Source organism: Vicugna pacos, chromosome 3 (genome assembly GCF_048564905.1).
Source record: "Vicugna pacos chromosome 3, VicPac4, whole genome shotgun sequence".
Taxonomy (NCBI): Eukaryota; Metazoa; Chordata; class Mammalia; order Artiodactyla; family Camelidae; genus Vicugna; species Vicugna pacos.
The window spans coordinates 6,447,139-6,467,958 of NC_132989.1; the positions used below are offsets into that span (position 1 = coordinate 6,447,139).

General features: G+C 41.9%; 1 protein-coding gene and 1 long non-coding RNA gene across 5 annotated transcripts in view; one reads left to right on the forward strand and one right to left on the reverse strand.

The window, feature by feature from the left end:
• Positions 1 to 2,903: 2,903 nt before the first annotated feature.
• Positions 2,904 to 15,681, forward strand: ZFP62 (ZFP62 zinc finger protein). Of its 4 annotated transcripts, XM_031673216.2 has the most exons (3): positions 3,233 to 3,249; positions 4,828 to 4,857; positions 11,818 to 15,681. In XM_031673216.2, the coding sequence occupies exon 3, from the start codon at positions 11,931 to 11,933 to the stop codon at positions 14,532 to 14,534; it is 2,604 nt and encodes an 867-aa protein (XP_031529076.1). In that variant the 5' UTR covers positions 3,233 to 3,249; positions 4,828 to 4,857; positions 11,818 to 11,930; the 3' UTR covers positions 14,535 to 15,681. The 4 variants fall into 4 exon arrangements, with proteins under 4 accessions (XP_072809497.1, XP_072809484.1, XP_006211972.1 ...); XM_072953396.1 differs by lacking the exon at positions 4,828 to 4,857 and having other exon boundaries at positions 2,904 to 3,253; XM_072953383.1 differs by lacking the exon at positions 4,828 to 4,857 and having other exon boundaries at positions 3,115 to 3,890.
• Positions 4,554 to 20,820, reverse strand: part of LOC116278259 (uncharacterized) — a 38,524-nt gene continuing 22,257 nt past the window's right edge. Inside the window, exons 2-3 of the long non-coding RNA XR_012066448.1 lie at positions 5,940 to 6,025; positions 4,554 to 5,367 (exon numbers count right to left, since the gene is read on the reverse strand). This is a non-coding gene — a long non-coding RNA (uncharacterized lncRNA). The remainder of the gene's footprint in view (positions 5,368 to 5,939; positions 6,026 to 20,820) is intronic.

Genomic DNA, 20,820 nt, shown 5'->3' on the forward strand with positions numbered 1-20,820 from the left:
AGGGGGTGGGGGTCGGGGGTGGTTAAAGTAAGGTAAAGTAGATACACAGTCTATAGACAGAATGCAGTCCATCTCACTCAGAAGGGAGAGTGGTGGCCTAAGAGAGTGGCATCGGCTAGGAAAAATGAGACCGACCACAGGATATGGGGGTTGTTAGTCTTTATGGGTTCGGTAACCTCATATGCTAACAAGTGGGAGGATTATTTCAACTGCTTTGGGGAAGGGGGGCTGGGATTCCCAGGAACTGGTCTACCACCCACTTTTTGACCTTTTATGGTCAGCCTTGAAACTGTCGCGGTGCCTGTGGGAGTGCCATTTAGCATGCTGTTGTACACCAATGAGCATAGATTGAAGCTCAAGGTCTACTGGGAGTTGACTCTTGCCACCATCTTGGTGCTAATGGCTGTGTCATTCTTTTAATGGTTGTACCCTGCCCTTTTCCCGCCTGTCTCACTTCCCCGGAGATACTGGTGACTTGGGATGGGCTAGAGAAAGAGGGCAATGGGGATGTTCCCATACCTCCCTTGTCTCTATGGAGGATTGCTGTCCACGCTTAGATGCCAGCTTAAATAGAAGCCTGGCCCTCAGGCAGCACATTTGGAAGTATGCAAATAGACCCCTTTAAGGGAAAACTGGGAAGATGGGACTTTCTGCTCCCTCTACCCTGAGCCGTGGGGAGATTGCCAGTTAAGAACTGCTTCTTTGTTTGCTATAGTCTGTGGAACTCCTGAATGGAAGCCCTGTTGGCTATCAGAGCCATGTGACCTGGGGAGATGTCCCTTGGGCCTCAGCCACAAAAGCTGAGACATACACATTTGTAGAAGCTCCTTTCAGTGAGACAGACAATGGTTATTTGAGGTAGGCTGGAGGGAGAGGGTAGTGGGGAGTGTCTACAGGCTTCCCTGGTCTCTGAGGAGGATTGCACCAGCCGTTTGGATGTGTGCTAAATTGGAAGCCTGATCCTCTGCTAGTAGCTTTTAAAGCATGCAAATAGACTCCATTCAGGAAAACACTGGGAGATGGGCATTTTTTTTTTGCCTGCTCCGTCAGCACAGAACACTGTTGTCACAGTGAGTGCACACTCCCATTATTAACTGGTCTTTGTTTGCTACAGTTTGTGGGTCTTGTGGACACACACTCCATGGCTTGCAGAGCGAGGTGTTTTCGAGGTCCATCCCACTGGTGGGAGTCTTAAAATTTGGAGATGCTAGATATGGAGTCCAAACCCTTCATTCCTCAGGCAGAAGCTGGGAACTGGGGATTCCCTCTGAGGTTTTAGCACTGTGCTGAGGGTGGGGTTTAGGGCAAGAGTGTGTCTCAGCCTTTCCTACCTGTTTCCATGTGGATGTCTTCTCCTTTGTCCCATGTATGGGAGTCACTCAGCCAGTTTCGAGATTTCATTCAGAGGAAATTGCTTCATATATATCTATTTATTTGGTGTGTGCTGTGGGACAAGGCAGGCCAGTACTGCGGGTGGTAAAAGAATTTACCAGAGACAAAGCAAAGTGAAAGAAAAAGTTTATTGGGGGTACGCTCCACAGACAGCAAGCAGTAAGTCACACACATGAGAGGTGACTGTGCGTGCTCCAATGGTGAAAGCTTATGGTCTTTTATAACAGGGAGGACTTGGCGAACACAATGGGTTGGGGGCTGTGTGATCAACTTGTGCACAAGTTTCTTATTTATTGTAGGTGAGGTAATAAAGTTAGGGTCCATAAAGGGGCAGTGGGATTTACGACTCTGATAAGGAGGAGACATGGGCTGAGACAAGTCAGCCTGAGTTGTTGTGAGATTAGGCATTACCTAGGGCTATTAATTCTGCTAGGACAAACACATCCCAGAAAAGAACACACTTTATCTTTTGAGGGATTGCAGGTGGACATCTGGGACCCAGGAATGGGGATCGTTGGACTTTGAGGGGTGCCAGTTGGCCCCACAGTGTGTTTATGAGAGGTGGGAGTTTAGAAGCTTCCTATGACACCATCTTTAAAGATCACCTCTGGCATTTTACTCTTTTGGTGCCTATGGTTTCATTCATTGGGCTATTAGAACAGCCAAATCCAAACATTGCCAACATAAAATGCTAGTGATCATGCAGCTCTGTATAAATCTTAGTCCATGTGAATTTTATTTTTGCACGTAAAATGAAGTACAAGATCAATTTCACTTTTTTTCTAAATGGATAAAATACTTTTAATTAATTTTAGTTAATTTTTAATTAATATACTCCCCACCAGTTTCCAGCACCAGTGTGCTATCAAACCTTTGGATCTTTGCCATTCTGTTAAGAGAAAAATGGCATCTCTGTTCAGTTTGGGTTTGCATTTTTATTATGAATCATTTGTGTGTATGTACATACATACATTTCTATGAACCCATTTTTCCATTGGGCTTTTGGTCTTTATCAGTTTTGGAGGTGCTCTTTGTGTATCAGGGAAATTTACCCTTTGTGATGTGATACGCGAATGCTTTTCCCAGTTAGCAATTTGATTTTTCACTTTTCTTACAGCAGTTTTACCACATACATTTTATTTTTGTGTATTTAAATTGATTACTCCTCATTTTTATGGTTTCTGAATTTTGTGTTAAAACAAACAAACAAAAAAAACCTTCCCTATTCCAATATGATCAAAGAAATGTCCTGTGTTTTCTTTTTCCCAATACTTTGATGAGGTGGTAGCAGCGGTTAGCGTGGGCTAAAAGTTTATATTTGTCTTTGATGTATCTGGAGTTTATCCTGATATAGGAGCAGAGGTTTGAAACCAACTTGTTTTTTTCTACTGCTTGATAATTGTCCCTGTATCATCTTTTCCCTACTGATTTGAAGTGCAGGAGTTGTGCTTTTGAAGAGATTCCTTCCTTTTGTCCTAGGGCACACATGAGTTAGCCATCACAGCCGTCTTGATTGATTATAACATTCATCAGATACTAAACACCCGTGACTTTAGATCTCTCCCTGAACGTAAGGTCCTAAGAAAACTGGAACCTTCGCGGGGAGCTTCGCTGGCACGCCCCCAGAGCGCGCCACGACGAGCACTCAAACAGCGAACGAACAACCCTTCACAGGCGCCTACGGCCTCGCAGCGCCCCACGGGTCACGTGCCCGCACGGGGCCATACCATCGAGTCAGTCCTCCAGCGTCCCAGAGAGGACTCGGAAGTGCCCCGGAGCCGGCTTCGGTTTTTCCGGCCGGGCCGTCCGCGCTTTTGTCCCGCCGGCGGCCGGGCTCCCGCGGCGCCGCCACAGCCAGTACGTGAGTCCGAGGCCGCCCGCGCTCCCGTACCCGGCCCTAGCCCGCCACGCCCTTTCCTTCTAGGCCGGGTCCTGGCTCCCCCTCGGGTCTCGGGCGGGATCTGGGAGGAAGTGTGCCCCGCTCCCCGTACACACCTCAGCGCGTTCCCGGGTCGTGGAAGGGAGGGAAGACCTCCGGCCGGCCGAGGGGTGTAGGGCGCGCCCCGGGATCGTATTGGGCCCCGAGATCTCCCGCTGTCCGAGGGGCCAGGGCCTGGCTGGGGCTGCCCGGTGTCTGGAGAAGGGCTAGGGCCCCGCCCCCGTGTTTCTCAACTACTCGCTGCTGTCTCGGGCAGGAGGGGAACCCTGAAAATGAGCGCTTTTAACTGAGCCACCATTTGTGCCCCCGTTGCGGTTAAGTTTGGCCCTGATATTTGAGAGTGAATACGAGAGTTGGGGGGGTCCCTGAGGGGTGATCTGATTCGCCCCCTCCCCCCACTTTTTTCTTTGATGGGGGAATGATGTTGAGAGACTCCTGCCTCAGGTGTGGATCGAGCCACCGGGAGGGGCTTTCCAGCCTTCGCCCTAGGGGAGCTCACGTGTTATACAGACCGGGGATCCCGAGCGCTGGCTCTACAAGATGATCAGGAATTGACTAGGTAGGGAGAAGGTCGAGAGGCTCCTAGACCTGGGGACAGCCTGCGGGAACCCAGGCTTGAGGATGTGAAAGATGGCTGGGGCTGGGTGTGCTCCTCTAAGACGTTTGGAGTAGGTGGCCGCCAGGAGTGTTTACTTTTTGAAAGCACGAGGATTTTTTTAAAATAAATTTTTGAGTATGTAATGTATTCATTCTTATGATTCAGATCTTAAAAATATGAAAAGCTGTCCGTGAAAAGGTTTTCTTCTGCCCATATTCCTAGGCCCAACCCCTCAGATCACCAACCACATTTGTTAGTTTATTTGAATGTATGCTTCCAGAATTTCTTTGTGCAAACACTGGCAAATAGGAATGTTAGTGCCCCCTTTTTTCACATAGGTGGTAGGGTACTGTTCAAAGCTCTGCCGCTTGCTTCTTTTGCTTAATCTGTTTTAGAGATCATCAGATCACGAAGGGCTTTTTTTTTTTTTCTTTGCTGCTGCTGCTTTTTTAAAATATACTGCTGTGGTATTGGATTGAGCACTGTTGGATGTTTCATAATTTTTGGATCTATTCAGGGCATTTGGGTTGTTTCCATTTTTTTGTCACTTTAAACGATGTACGCAATGATGTGGTACTAGGGCCTATCTGAGCAGGGTTTTTTAAAAGAAAGGATTAACCGTCATAAAAAAGTTTTGTTTTATGTTAACTCAGCCAGGTATTGCTACATTGTCAAATATGCCAAGTCATTATTATAATAACTCATATAGTGTTTAGAGAACAAATTAAACCAAGTAGCTTTTCTCTCCTGAGACTTGTGTTTATGATACTTAGCTTTACAGCAGCCTAATAAACTAGTTCTATTAATGATTCTCCTCAAGCCAATCTTTGCCCCTTTAGCTTCAGAAAAATCTCTCAGCCTCCCTTTCAGAATCTCCTTTGTTTACTTTATTCCTTAGGGTGACTAGAAATCTCTTCTCTACTACCAGGTATGAGAATGTTCTATTTCATTTTTTATTTTAAGGAAAAATCACCTTTAATCATAAGGATTAATCAATAGAACCAACTTATGTTAACCATTTGCAATTCTGATAGTCATAAACTAATTTAGTAATAACTAAAGCACAAACCATACTCTCTCTCTTGCCATCTGCATGTCACTTCTCTCACTCCTTGGTCCCATCTTTCATTTGTCCCATCCTCCCACTTCTTTCTTCTGAGTTGGTAAGGATTTTGTGTTCACATTTCCTCTTGTGTTCTCTTTTTCTTTCTTTGGGCACCTCCAAGTCCAATATGATATCAAGAACTTAAGGCACAGAACCCAGATGGTAGACCGACTTGTGGAATATGGTCAGTACTCTGGAAATCCATAGTAGCTGCAGGCATGTTGCACCTGTTGCTTGTTGAAGTCTGTTGTTAAGGCAGGAATTTTCAGCCAGAGTGAGCCATAATTCCTCTTCTATGAGTTGTCTAATCTCTTGAGAAGTGGCTCCTGACTCCTGGGTAGGAACAGTAAGCGTTAAGGGCAGGTTCTTACTATCTCCCTGAGCTTTTCTAGACATTGGTGGTAGAATGTGAACAACCAGCATAGAGGTGCCCAGAGTTTCTGGGTCATGTGTAATTTGGAAGGAGTGGATGGTTATCTATGGCTGAAATTTTTTAACTGATGTAACCATGCTTTTGGGTCATGCTTGCTTCCTGTTGAGAACTGGTTAAAGAGGAGTTTCCCCATCAACGTTGAGAACTTTTGAGAAATTAAACCTATCTGGCCCTCTCTCTATGCAGGAGTTGTGCTTTTGGAGTGATTCCTTCCTTTTGTCCTAGGGCATACACGAGTTAGCCATCACATCTGTCTTGATGGGTTATAATAACCTCCTTCCAGACTCTGGGACTCAGTTCTCTCTCCCCTCAATCCATTCTCCCACTGCAACTAGTATGAGTGGTCTTTATTTCTTTTAATTTTATATTATAAAAAATGTAAACATAACAGGAAAGTAGTATAGTACAGTGAACTCCATACATCCATCACAGTTATTAGAATTCCATTCAACAGTGATTAGAATTCTCCTACCTTTGTTTCACGTTTCTCTTTTTCTTTGTTGAAGTATTTTAAAGGAAATTCCAGACATCATACCATTTCACCTAGCATAGTTCAATCTAAAAAAAAAAAGACACTTATAACATAGCCACAGTGCTGTTACCTCACACCATCCTAAATTAACTGATTCCTTGATATTATCTAACAGAGAATGGCAGACTTTTGGGTTTATGGCCGGCAAACTGAGAATGGTTTTCACATTTTTTAAGGGGTGTTAAAAAGAAACCAAAAAGAAGAAAGACAGAAAAATAAGCAGTAGAATTGAATGTGACCCCCAAAACCTAAAATGTTTTCTATCTGACCCTTTGCTAGCTCCTGATTTGATGGAATAAGTTATCTCCAAAATGCATATCCGAGTTTGCTACTCTTTGCCTAAAACTTCTGGGGGTCAAGTCTAGACTCCTTAGTATGACGGGCAGACCCTGGTGCAGCCCTTATTTTTGCCCACCTGTCCAGCTGTACTTGCCATCCTCTGTTCCAGATGTCCAGTGGGTAGTGAACACCCGCCCCTTTGCCCCTGCTGTTCTCTCTGTTACAGCTGTTTATCTCTTCCTGAAGCTCTACTTAGTTTTTTGAAGCAATCTACCCCTTCCGCCTCTTACTTCATCCATGCCTCATGTTTGCCATTTTTATTGTGTTGGTTATTTTCCTGCCAGACTCACCTACTAGTTTTGCAAGTCCTTGATGGACTTGTCTTATCCGTCTCTGTGACCCTAGGACTAGCCCAGTCACTGGGGAGAAAAGCAGGGTACGGATCATAATAGAAGTTCCTTGGGCAATACTCAGCCTCAGGTATAACTGAGATACTAGAGTGCATCTTCAGTATTATTTATAAGGGTAACAATATTTTGTTACATTCTCTTTACAGTTTAGCAGCTATCTTAGTCCACATGGGCTGCTATGATAAAATACCACAGACTAGGTTTTTAAGGTGGCTTATAAACAACAGAAATTTGTTTTTTCTGTTCTGGAGGCTGGGAAGTCCAAGATCAAGGCACCAGGGGATCTCTGTGGGGTGTCTTTTATTGGAACACTAATCCCATTCATGAATGCTCCACTCTCATGACCTAAGTACCTCCCACAGACTCCCCCTTTGTAATACCATCATGTTTTAGTGTTTTTCTGCCTATGTTTTTGACTGAACTTTTCTTCACCTTGGATTAACTATCTATTTTCAATGAAGATGCATGTTTATATTGCTATTTTGATTTCAGTCATTAAGAGGATTGGATGAACTACATCAGATGATGGAATACACTGCTTCCACTGAGAGGAGGTTAAGCAGGGCTAGAACAGGGAGACTCCTGGAGTCTGCCTGGGTCAGGGAGGTAAACAGTGAAGTATTTGTAATTTCATGCAGAGCAGGGCAGTCAGCAGCCAATCAAACACGGAATCCCAGAGGACACGAAGGGGCCTGAGAATTAGCCTATCAGAGAAGGGAAAGGGTCCACCGGAACTACGGATCACTAAGTGTGGTGTCAGCAAGGAGTAAATTAGCATGGCCCCTTCGGTGTCCAGCAAGTCACTCCAGCTGCCCAGGTGCAGAGGGCTTGAAGAACCTCACCAAGTAGCCTGGGAACACCTAATGGGGAGTGCCCAGGTGTGCATTTTACAGAACTCTTGACAGCTGTTGGAGGAAGAATTGGACAGGGATAAGAGTGAAGGTAGGGAGACTATGGCAGAAGGGAATTTAGGAGGCTTAACCTAAGAACTTAGTATTAGGAATGGGCGTGGGGACTTGAGAACTGTGCAGGCAGCAGAATCAGCTGTTCTTAAAGTCTTTTGGACGTGGAGTGATAAGGGAAAGAGAGGAGCCCACGTCTGATTTAGGCAACAGGGAACAAGGTGGATATGAGGCTCTATAATTGAAGAGAGTGGTCTGGGCCAGAGATGAGGCTCTGCCAGACAGCTTGTAGGAGCCATGCGCATAGACAGGACTGCCCAGGCAGAGTATGTAGAGTCAGCAGAGGAAAGGGCCAGGACGGAACAGGGGGCCAGGAACATCCAGGGGCCAGCAGGCAGGGGAGTCAGCACCTGGCCCCGAAGAAACTAATGCAGCACGGACTGAGTAGAAGAAATCAAGTTGAATAGATGAGGCATGAGGGGAGATGAGACGTGAAGACCACTTTTTCCACACATAACTGAACAGGAGGCAAGATGGCGAAAGCAGTACCTGGAGGGGAAGGTGTAGTTGAGAGAATTTAAAATTTACATTTTGGCATTTTTTAAACTTTTTATTTGGAAGTAATTTCAAATATACAGAAAGAATTTCAAGGATAAGAAAAGTGAAAAAAATACACTTATTTACCTATGCTTAACATTTTCCTTTGTCTTCTTTTTGTTGCTCTTTCATGCATATATATATATATTTTTTTTTTTCCACCAAAGCATTTGAGGGTAACTTACATCATGGCCCTTTATCCCTAAACACTCAGTGTATGTTTACAAGGGTTGCATAATTACAGTATGTTGATATTTTTGCCTAACTTAACTATATTCCAGTTTTGTCAGTTGACATAATTATTTTTTATAACAGCTTTTCCCTCCAGTACAGATCCAGTTGAGGTCAGGTATTCAGTTTAGTGGTCAAATCTCTCTAGTCTTTTTTCATATGGAGCATTTCTGTAGCCTTTCTTTGTCTTTTATGAAAATGATGCTTTTGAAGAACATAAATATCTTTTAGTAGAATGTTCTTTATTTTGGAAGATTGCCTGATTTACTTGATGTTTCCTTGTGTTTCAGTTCAGGTAATGCTTTCTTACAGGTGATGTATCCTCAGGGTGTCACATCTGGGAGCACATGATATGTATGTGCCCCCACTGGTGGTATTAATTTAAGACATCTTGCCAAGGCATTGTCTAATCTCTACACTGTAAAATTACTATTTTTTTCTTTTAGGAATATTTTAAGACCATGCATATATACAGCTCCTTCTCAGAATTTCGCCCTGGATTTAGAATCCATCAGTAATTCTCCCTAATCCAGTCTCTACTCTGATTGTTGCAGAATGTGATTTTTTTCTTCCCAGTCTTCTTACTCCCTCCACATTTACTGACTGACCCTGTAATTTAAAATAATGCTGTGATGAATAACTTTGTGCATATATACTTTTGTATTGGAAGTGTATCTTCACTATAAATTCCTAGATGGGATTTCTGGATTAGAGTATAATGTGTACATAGTTGTGTAGATTTTGGCAAATTTCCTTCAACAGGTGTTACGCCAGTTTGCATTCCCAGTGATGGATGAGAGTGCCTGTTTCCCCACACCCTCACCCACAGAGTATGCTATTAAGCTTCTGACTGTTTGCCAATCTGACAGATGAGAAAGGAGATCTTAGTATAATTCTTATTTGCATTTCTCTTACTATGAGTGAAATTGAAAATACTTTTAAGGACTGTTTTAGTATTTCTTTTTGTGAATTGTCTATTACGTCTTTTGCCCATTTTTTCTGTAGGATTTTGTCTATTTTTCTCCAATTTTTAAAGATTCTTTGAATATTAGGGTACTAGGCCTTATACATGATGTATGTTGCAAATACTTTCTGCCTCTTGGTCATTTATTTCTTGATTTTCCTCATGATATTTCTGCCATGCAATTTTACTTTTATTTCTATACAGTCAGACTTACCAGTCTTTAATTGCATCTGGGTCACAGAACACTCTCTGTGTACTCAGGTTATAGAGGCATTCACCTGTGTTTTCTTCTAAAATTTGTATAGTGTCACTTTTTAATATTTAGAGTTCTGCTACATTTGGAGTTTATTCCTGTGTGTGGTGTAAAGAATGAACCTAATTTTATTTTTTCCAAGTGGCTTTATAGTTGTTTCAACACTATTAAAAAGACCCTTTTTCCCTCAATAATTTGATATGCCATCTTTATCATATACTTGATTTCTGTGTGTAACTGGGACTGTTTCTAGATTTTGATTCCATTCTGTTTATTTATACACCAATATCACACTGTTTTAATTTTAGCAGCTTTTTGGTGTATTTATCTATCTAGTGTGGCTAGTCCTCCTCCCTTGTAGCCCTTCCTTCCAGCCCCCACTGATAAATTTTGTGTGTTTTCCTGGCAATTTTAGGGGATTTGGTTTTAAGGCTGTAGAAACTTGAACATCTTTCCTTTCTGAGGGCTGAGGGTGAATAGAGCTGGAGGGGCCAAGGCCAAGGGAATGGATGGAACATGATCCCTGGTGTGGTGGGAGCAGGATTCAGCACAGATAAAAGGTGTGTTGCTGTTGATGGTCTGGAATTCCACTGCCCGCCCATTAGCCCTCACATTTTAAGTGACATGGACTGCTTTGCCCCAGGTAGTAAAGAAAGGGAGCAAGGAACTTAGGTTGCGCCATCATTCCTCGGTGACTTCTAATGATCTCTTATCTGATACTACTTAACAGTCATTTTGTGAAGCTTTCTCAGGTGAACCACCTTTGGTTTAAATGTCTACTGAGTGATTATTATTTTATCTTCCTGGTGATATTCTGAGTTCTTGGCCCCTGTTCTGTAAATTTTAATTCAGAATTTGTCATTCCAAACCCATTAGCATAAGTTGGATGATGAGTGTGATTCTTTATACGTGTCCACTCCAGAGTATACATCTTATTTCTCTTTTATTGCCCCTGCTTCCTTGTCACGTGTTCATGTATAGAATTTCTAAATAGAGTTACAGAGTACTGACCAAGAGAGTCTGACATCCGGGGTAAGAGAAGAGGTCTGAATTTTAACTCAGCCTAATCACAAATGTCTGATTGTCTAAGTTGGTGTGAGATGTCTCAGGAGTCAGTCTTTTAGTTGGTAGCCAGCTGCGGGTAGACTGCCTTAAGGAGAACAGAGAGTCACTGCCTGGCCCCTCAAGTCTGGCTGGAGAAGGATTTTACCTTTCCTGAGTCCTGTGCTTTATCCTCAGGTTCCAGCCCGGATCCAGTAACTTGGCCTTGTTTGAATAATAAAATAGGTGATATAGCATATAGAACTAACCAGGTGACTGGCATTGTTCTCAGTGCTTTATATAGGTTATTTAATTTAATACTCACAGCAGTTCTGTTGCCCTCACTTACAGACGAGGAAGCTGTGGCATAAAGAGGTTAAATAACTTTCTTGAGGTCACACACCTACTAGGTATTTGAACCTAGGCAGTATTAGTTCCTTTGCTTAATGGTTTGTGTTTTAGCTTCTGATCTTTGATATGCTCTGACTCAAGTCAGCTGTTCATAAAGTAGGAGTGAAAGCTCTTTGCCTGGAAGGCCAGAGTATGTTCTTCCATGTAGAGTTCCTCCCTGACTAAACTGCTCTCCAGGGTCAGTATTTTCTTTGGGGGTGGAAATCCAGCAGGCCATACCAATAGCAGGCAGCTGTAGCTTGTTTTCTTTCTTATCTCTGACCTGACTGTCCTCATGACTTCATAACCAGCTCTCCAATACCTTTGCCCATGTACTCATTTCTCCTTTAGTTTTGTCTGCCTTCTGCTGATTATGTCTTCTTAGCTTTTGTCTTATTAATCTTTCTTTCTCTTAATTCTTCAGAGATTCCTTCTACCCTCTGTTTTTCCAAGACTAGGTGGCATTTTTCAAAAACTGATCAATGTTACCCTTGGTTCTGTGCCTTATTTCAACCCATTTCAACTTGCCTTCATGCTAAGCTGTTTTGCAAGAATAGAAAAGCTCTTTGTTCCATTGACAATCCAGGGCTCTGGCATTTTCACACTAGCTCCACAGGGGCAGAAATGTTGGCCTGTCCAGTATTGTATCCATCAATAAACATTTGTTGAGTGAATGAATGCTTTTGGATGTAATTCCTTCAGTTTCTTCTAAACCAAGTGAACAGGTATCATTTTCATTTTCTTGGTTTAGTGTCACATTTGAAGACGAGGGGCACTGAGGATGAGGAATCAACTGAAAACTATGAAAATACTGGAAATGCAGAATCTGTGTGGCTAAAAGTGGAAGGTCTTCACAAGGATCATATGCAGGAATCTAAGGTTGGTGAAACTTGTGATTGGGATAGCAAGGTAGAGTATCAGTTGGAAAAGCCTGAGGGAGAAAGAATGAAGGAAGACAAAAGTGGCATCAGGGAAAAGATTGGCAAAGCCAAGAATACAGCAAATATAAAGACAGAACAGGAAGATGAGGCATCTGAGAAAAGCTTACATCTGAGCTCAAAACATACTGCACACCAGACTGTCCCTGTAGAACCGAAAAGCAGTGAACAGGGCAAGTGCATGGAGAGCGTTAATGGGAACTCTCACTCCAGTCTACAGCAGAAAACCAGTGCTGTTAAGAAGTCACATAAGTGTGATGAGTGTGGGAAATCCTTCAAATATAATTCCCGACTTGTTCAACATAAAATTATGCACACTGGTGAAAAACGTTACGAGTGTGATGACTGTGGAGGGACTTTCCGGAGCAGCTCGAGCCTTCGTGTCCACAAGCGGATCCATACTGGGGAGAAGCCGTACAAGTGTGAGGAATGTGGGAAAGCCTACATGTCCTACTCCAGCCTTGTAAACCACAAAAGCACCCATTCTGGGGAAAAGAACTGTAAGTGTGATGAGTGTGGAAAATCCTTCAATTATAGTTCTGTTTTGGATCAGCATAAGAGGATCCACACTGGGGAGAAGCCCTATGAATGTGGCGAGTGTGGGAAGGCCTTCAGGAACAGCTCTGGTCTCAGAGTCCACAGAAGGATCCACACAGGCGAGAAGCCCTATGAATGTGACATCTGTGGGAAAACCTTCAGTAATAGCTCTGGCCTTAGAGTCCACAAAAGGATTCACACGGGGGAAAAGCCCTATGAATGTGACGAGTGTGGGAAGGCCTTCATTACCTGCAGAACACTTTTAAACCATAAAAGCATCCACTTTGGAGATAAACCTTATAAATGTGATGAGTGTGAGAAGTCATTTAATTATAGTTCTCTCCTCATTCAGCATAAAGTCATCCACACTGGAGAGAAACCTTATGAATGTGATGAATGTGGAAAGGCTTTCAGGAACAGCTCAGGCCTTATAGTGCATAAAAGGATCCACACAGGAGAGAAACCTTACAAATGTGATGTCTGTGGCAAAGCATTCAGCTATAGCTCAGGCCTCGCCGTCCATAAAAGCATTCATCCTGGTAAGAAAGCCCATGAATGTCAGGAGTGTGGAAAATCCTTCAGTTATAACTCACTTCTTCTTCAACATAAGACAATTCACACTGGGGAAAGACCTTATGTATGTGATGTGTGTGGAAAAACTTTCAGAAACAATTCAGGACTCAAGGTCCACAGGAGGCTCCATACCGGGGAAAAACCATATAAGTGTGATGTGTGTGGAAAAGCCTATATCTCACGCTCTAGCCTTAAAAACCACAAAGGAATCCATCTTGGGGAGAAGCCCTATAAATGTACTTATTGTGAGAAATCCTTCAATTACAGCTCTGCCCTTGAACAGCATAAAAGAATCCATACAAGGGAGAAACCCTTTGGGTGTGATGAGTGTGGAAAAGCCTTCAGAAATAATTCAGGCCTTAAAGTACATAAACGAATCCACACTGGGGAGAGACCTTACAAATGTGAAGAATGTGGGAAAGCCTACATCTCACTCTCAAGCCTTATAAATCATAAAAGTGTACACCCTGGGGAAAAGCCCTATAAGTGTGATGAGTGTGAAAAAGCCTTTATCACATACCGAACCCTCATAAACCACAAAAAGATTCATCTTGGGGAGAAGCCCTACAAATGCGATGTGTGTGAGAAATCTTTTAATTACACCTCACTCCTTTCTCAACACAAAAGGGTCCACACTAGAGAGAAACCCTATGAATGTGACAGGTGTGAGAAGGTCTTCAGAAACAACTCAAGCCTTAAAGTGCATAAAAGAATCCATACTGGTGAGAAGCCCTATGAATGTGATGTGTGTGGAAAAGCCTATATCTCACACTCAAGCCTTATTAACCATAAAAGTACCCACCCTGGCAAGACACCCTACACATGTGATGAGTGTGGGAAAGCTTTTTTCTCGAGCAGAACTCTCATAAGCCATAAAAGAGTCCACCTTGGGGAGAAACCCTTCAAGTGTGTCGAGTGTGGGAAGTCTTTCAGTTACAGCTCACTCCTTTCTCAGCACAAGAGGATCCATACAGGGGAAAAGCCCTATATCTGTGACAGGTGTGGGAAGGCCTTCAGGAACAGCTCAGGCCTCACGGTGCATAAAAGGATCCACACGGGCGAGAAGCCCTATAGGTGTGATGAGTGTGGGAAGGCGTACATCTCACACTCGAGTCTTATCAACCATAAAAGTATCCACAGTGGACAGCAGCCCTATAATTGTGAGTGTGGGAAATCCTTCAATTATAGATCAGTCCTTGACCAACACAGGAGGATCCACACAGGAAAGAAGCCATACCGATGTAATGAGTGTGGGAAGGCTTTCAATATCAGATCAAATCTCACCAAGCATAAAAGAACCCATACTGGAGAGGGACCTTTAAATGTGACAAATATGGGAAGCCATAGTGGCGCATCACAGAAGAGAGCTCATGAAGGAGGGAATGCTCTGGATGGGACCAGGATGAGTGTGTCTCTGTAGGAGGCAGAGCTTACCAAGTATCAAAGAACTCAAGTGGAAGAAAAACCTTACAAGAGCATCTGAGGTCATTGTTCATGGCTTATGATTTACATAGTATAAGTGAATTCATGAGTAACTTTTTTCTGTGATTTTTCAATCATAGCCAGCAAAGAAGGTTCCAGTGTCAAAGTAATTGAGCCTTTATGGAATATAAAATAGTTTGTACTGGGGATAAAACCTGTCAAAGTGATGGAGCAGACATTTCTGGACATAAATGAAAACACACATATGAGGAAAAGACTTCAATTAGAAGTCATATAGTCACCATCAGAAAGTTCACATTTGGGTAAACTCTGAACAGAAATGTAGGAAATTCAGGTATAGCCTTGAATCCCAGTTATCCACTGGTCAGTGGAAAAGACCCAAGAAGGACCTCCAGTAGGCAAATTCAGGGGGAGAGAGGCTTCAGGGAATATAAACCCAGATAGCAATGATCATGAAGTATAACCTTGACATAACTAAATGATTTGGGGGAGTGATGGCAACTTCTGAAACACAATTTGGATTTCACTGTAGGAAATGTAAAAAGTGTAGACTTATAAATCTAACAGGAGATAAGAAAGTCACTCATAAATAAATGCAAGTTGACTGTGCTGTCCTGTTGTAATGTTGTGATATACTATTTTAATGGGTAAAACTTAAAATTTCAAATGAACCCCCTCAATGAATGATGAATGTGTGATAAGTGAAAACCTCACACATTATGCTACAAAGGAAGGGTTTTACCATGGAGAGAAATTCAGCACATTCGATGACTAATGGAACACATCTCAACATGAATTTGCACCTTACACAGAAAGAATTGATTCAGGGATTCCTATGAATAGGAATGCTGAGAAGGAGGGCATTTTATTGCGGGAGCTGAAAAGCTAAGTAGCTACTAGTAATCAAGGGATAGTAGGAAACTCATTCTTAACCTGTTAAATGTTTGATTGTTTTGGATTGTGTTATTGTAAAGATTTCATTCATTATGTGTGTGTATTGTCTGTTGTAAAATGTTATGCATACTTTGTTGAGGGCTCACTCTCTTGGCCACGAAGAGCCAGATAGTGGCTCTTATAAGGCAAGGTAAGGTGAAACTCCAATAAAGAAATTCTTCAAAAGTGAACAGGCTGTGACATACTTTAGGTGGAGTAGCATACGGAGAAAGCCACTTGTCTGTCATATCTTTGTGGGGTAAGTTATACCAAATCCAAATCAAGGAGGCAGCAGGGGACTCATCCCACAGGGCTAGTAGCTCAAATTTCATGAGAAATTAGGTGGCGCCTCCATCAGGAGAAATGCAGATTGGATTGATCCTGCTGGGGCTGGATCCTAACCCCTGGGAGTGGACAGGCTGTGTGAGTGGTCCAGTCTTTACACAGAAACAGTTCTCTTGGGAAGAGTAGAAATTAACACAATATTGTTAACAATATATAAGGCAGGTAACTAGGAAACTCAGGGTAAAAAGAGAGTCTTCTGAGAATTAAGTAACCTGTTCGAGAATACTCTGGGTGGGGTCTGTTAGTAGAGGCTGAGTTCTAAGTCAGGTCTCTGGCTCCAAAATCTACTCTTAAAAGAGAACAGTGTCTGGTCACATAGTTTCCTGGTTCTCTCCAGAATTCCTTTTTTTATACACATGCCTCTCTCTAGGAGTATTTCTCTCACTCTGCCTTCAAACTAGGTAAGTTTTGATGGAGGGGGTGGAGGTGGGAGGATTATGGTAGAAAAAGGAGAGGGAAGGCATTTCTGCCACTCAGCTCCACTTGGGAGTGTCACAGCCACACCTGCTCTTTGTCCTCTACATGCAGCACTGGCAAACCTGACCCCATCCATAGATTTGTATTAATTTATTCAGCAAGTACTTGCTGACGATCTGCTAGGCACATTGTCCTAGGCACTAGGTAGCAGGAGTAGGTAGTGGGGAGAGACCACAAACAAAGCCACCCTAATGGATGCTGAACTAAACCATAAATGTTGCAAGGAAAGTGAGCTGCAGCCACTGGAAGGGAGGCAGGGTGACATCTAAACAGGATGTTGATTGGGTCTTTTTAAGAGAGAGGAGTGGGAAATAGGATGGCCTGATCAAAGGCAGCATCGGAAATGCTTGTGCATCCTCCAGGGTGTCCAGTCCTTGGCAGGCCTGGTACACAGTGGGCAGAAAAGAAAGAGGCTGTAGAGTACTGATTTCCAGTAGCCACTGAGCATCAACATCCTTTCATTTGCTGAATATAGGACCAGCTCTAACTGTTTGAGATGATCAGATTACTTAAAGTTTTCATGTGGCCAGGGCTGTTGGTGTGCTAGTGGCTTGAGGCCCCCAACCCCCTCACTCACACACCTGCATGAGCTCCACCTGGACCTATTGCATCATGTACTTTTGAGAGAGACACAGGTTAGGTAACAAGGTAGAAGAAGATAGCTACGACATGAATGGGGATTCAGAGTGTCCCAGCCCACTGAACACCAGGGCATGTTCCCACTGCAGCCTCCATTGACTCAGACACAGAAAATGGGCTGCAGTCTACCAAGTGCTCAGGCCTTGAGCCTACCTCAGGCTGCATGTGTGCTGCTGGACTGATCCCAGATGAGGAAGGGGTCTTTCCACTCCAGACAGACTTTGTGGTGCAGATCAAATGAGCTGGTGCAGGCCCTCCTCTGGACTCAAGCTGGTTTAGGGACCACAAGCCCCACCCCCTTCCAGGGAACGTTTGTATGCAAAGAGAAAAATTAGTTTTCTGACATATATAGGCAAATCAAAACACTTGAAAAATGCCACATCTAATCCTCATGGCTGAAAGAAACAGAACTGAAATACTGGACAACAGGTAAATTGGAAGCTGGAAGATCTGTGTGAAGCAGGCTAAAGTGCTTGTATTATTTGGGAGGAGGGTCAAGATACTGTTTAACTAGATTTTGAGTTAAATATGGTAAAATGTCATGGGCAAGCACTAGAAGGATAGAAATAAAGTATGTAAATCTAAAAATCTAGACTAGAAAACCTCAAAGTCTAGAAAAGAGAAAAATATTGAAAAGGTGAGGCAATACTTTTTTTCTGGAAAGGGTAGGCTAGGTTATTTGGGTCAGTTTCCCACCAAAAACATAGAAAAAGACTTTTTTTTTTATATGTAGATAGTCTGCATGGAGATAGAGAAATATGAGAAAACCCAGAGAGATGGGAAGATCTCACTGGGAAGTTCTAACATTTAATCACGGTCTTAGAAGGCAAAGACAGAAGACAAGACGCAGAGGTGATGGGGCTGAGGATATTCAGAACTGATGAAAAATACAAATCTATAGATTTAGAAGCCCAAAGGACACAAACTAGGATAGATTTATAAAATCACATCGACACACATCATAGTGCAACTGCAGAAAATCAAAGGGAAAAAATAACAGCCAAAGAATTAAAATTATCTTTAAAGGAACAACAGACTTCTCAACAGCAACACTGGAAGCCAAATGAGCAGAATGCAAAGTCAGTACAAAACTAGAAAGTAACTGTCAGCCTAGAATTTTTTACCCAGTGAAACTATCTTATGAGTGAGGATGAAATAAGCACATTTTAAGACAAAAATGTCTTCTATTCATTCCCTGCTGACCCTCATTAAAGGAAATTTTAATGCGTTTTAATGTGGAAGGAAAGTGATCTCAGATGGGGTTTTGAGATGCAAAAAGAAATGAAGAGCAAAACAGGTAGGCAAATGTAACTGAACATTTTATACCAATGAAAATCTAGAGTTGTTACAATGGACTTAGAATACCAGACGACAATGATATATAAGTCAAGAGATTAAAAAGGTTTGAAGTATTATTTTAGGGTGAAGGTTTTGGTGACTCATGAATATTGTAAAATCTAGAGGAATCATAAGAATAGAACATAATTTCAATACTAATAGAAAAAAGTTTTAATCAAAAAGGTAAGTAAAAAGGGGGTGATACAAGAAAAAAAGATGGTAAATCTTAAGCCGAGAAATACCAATATTTACATTTAATCTGATTTCACTAAATGACAAAGATGTCAGACTGTATCTCCATGCTGCGTTCTGGATAACTACTTCAAACGTATTTTTTAGCTCACCAATTCTCTTTCCTCCTGTTTTACAGTCTGTTGCCAAATACATCTTTAAATATTTCAAGCAGTTGTTTTCACACATGTACCCAATAATTCTAATGTGACGTCTGTGAGTCTGTTCTTTTCTGCTGGCTTTCAGTCATGCTGCCTTTTTTCTTTATATGCCTGTCTTTGTGATTAGGTCATGAGGGTGGGGCCATCATGAATGGGATTAGTGCTCTTATAAAGAGACCCCACAGGACTCCCCTTCTTCCATGTGAGTTTGCAACAAGAAGTCTGCAACCCTGAATAAAGCACCCACCCAACCATGCTCCAATCACTCTGGAAATACATTTTTGTTGGTTGTAAGCCACCCAGTCTGTAGTGTTTTGTTATAGCAGCCAGAACAAACTAATTACCTCCCAAAGGCCCCACCTCCTACCACCATTACACTGGGCATTAGGATTCAAACCTGTGAATTTTGGGGAAACACATCCAGACTATAGCACATAGGGCAAAAGTACAAAACCCCAATATATTGCTGCTTAGAAGAGACTCAAATATAAGGGTACAAAGTTTAAAAGTAAAAGAATGGAAAGAGGTTACACGAAGCCAATAGAAAACTAGTGTAGCTCTACTGATACTAGATGCAACAGGGACTTCAAGGCACAAACCATTCCTACAGATAAAGGAAGTTGTTACATAAGACAAAAGATTCAGAGAAGAGAAAACACTGGGAAGATAGAACAGTTTTAAGTCAGTATGTACCTAATAACAGCTCAGGACTTGGCAAATACGGAGACGTCAAAGGAGAAACATAAAATCTACCATTAGGATGAGAGATTGTTTTACACCTCTTAAAGTAATAGGACAAGCAGACTAAAAATTAGTAAAGATACAGATTTAAACAATAAGATTAACAAGCATTCTAACTCATGTATGGGACATCCCACCAGTGTGTCAAAGATGCATATTTTTTGTCAAGCACATATGAAACATTGTCAGAATTGACTTACCCAATGTTATATGTCAACTATGTTTTAATTAAGGGGGGGGTGGTAGTTGACAAATATGCTGGGCCATAAAGTCAATCTCAACAAATTTAAAATAATTGAAATTGAATTAAAATACTTTTAACATCCCTATTATATTCAGACATTTACAGATACATTTTAAAATCATGGTTCAAACTTGTCTATTTTATATATAGTAGTTAATATTTGCAAATCTTGAACTCCCAATTTATCCCTTCCGACTCCCTTTCCCCCAGTAACTGCAAGTTTGTTTACTATGTCTGTGAGTCTGTTTCTGTTTTGTATATATGTTCATTAGTGTCTTCTTTTTTTAGATTCTACATATAAGTGATATCATGTGGTATTTTTCTTTCTCTTTCTGGCTTCACTTAGAATGACGATCTCTATGTCCATCCATGTTGCTGCAAATGGCATTATTTTATTCTTTTTTATGGCTGAGTAGTATTCTATTGTATAAATATACCACGGCTTCTTTACCCAGTCATCTGTCAATGGACATTCAGGTTATTTCCATGTCTTGGCTATTGTATATAGACAGTGCTGCTATAAACTTGGGGTTCATGTATCTTTTCAAATTAGAGTTCCCTCTGGATATATGCACAGGAGTGAGATTGCTGGATCATACAGTAAGTCTATTTTTAGTTTTTTGAGGGATCTCTGAACTATTTTTCCATAATAGCTGTACCAAACTACATTCCCACCAAGTTTCTTCTAGCACAAGGAGCATTCTATATCTTGTAATAACCTATAATGAAAAACAATATGAAAACAAATATATGTATATATATATATATGTATAAAACAATTGTACACCAGAAATTGATACAACATTGTAAACTGACTGTACTTCAGTAAAACAAAACAAAACAAAACAAACCTTAGAAGAAGAAAATAATAAAGTAGTTTGCAAGACAAGGAATAATATTTTTTGTTGTGGGCAAGAGGAAAACCTTACTTACTAGCTTATGATTTGAGCTAATTGCTTAGCCTCTGCGAGCCTCGTCTGCAAGATGTGGCAAAGCTCACAGTATAGTCGGGGGGCTTATCTACAAGAGCAATTTAGAGATGGCACATGGCTCTGTACATGACAGTACTGCTACTCTGCCATGTGTGGCTAGGAAGGGGAGACACCAGGCTTGGCACTGGTCCCTCAAGGGGCTTACCATCTAGGGAAAGATCA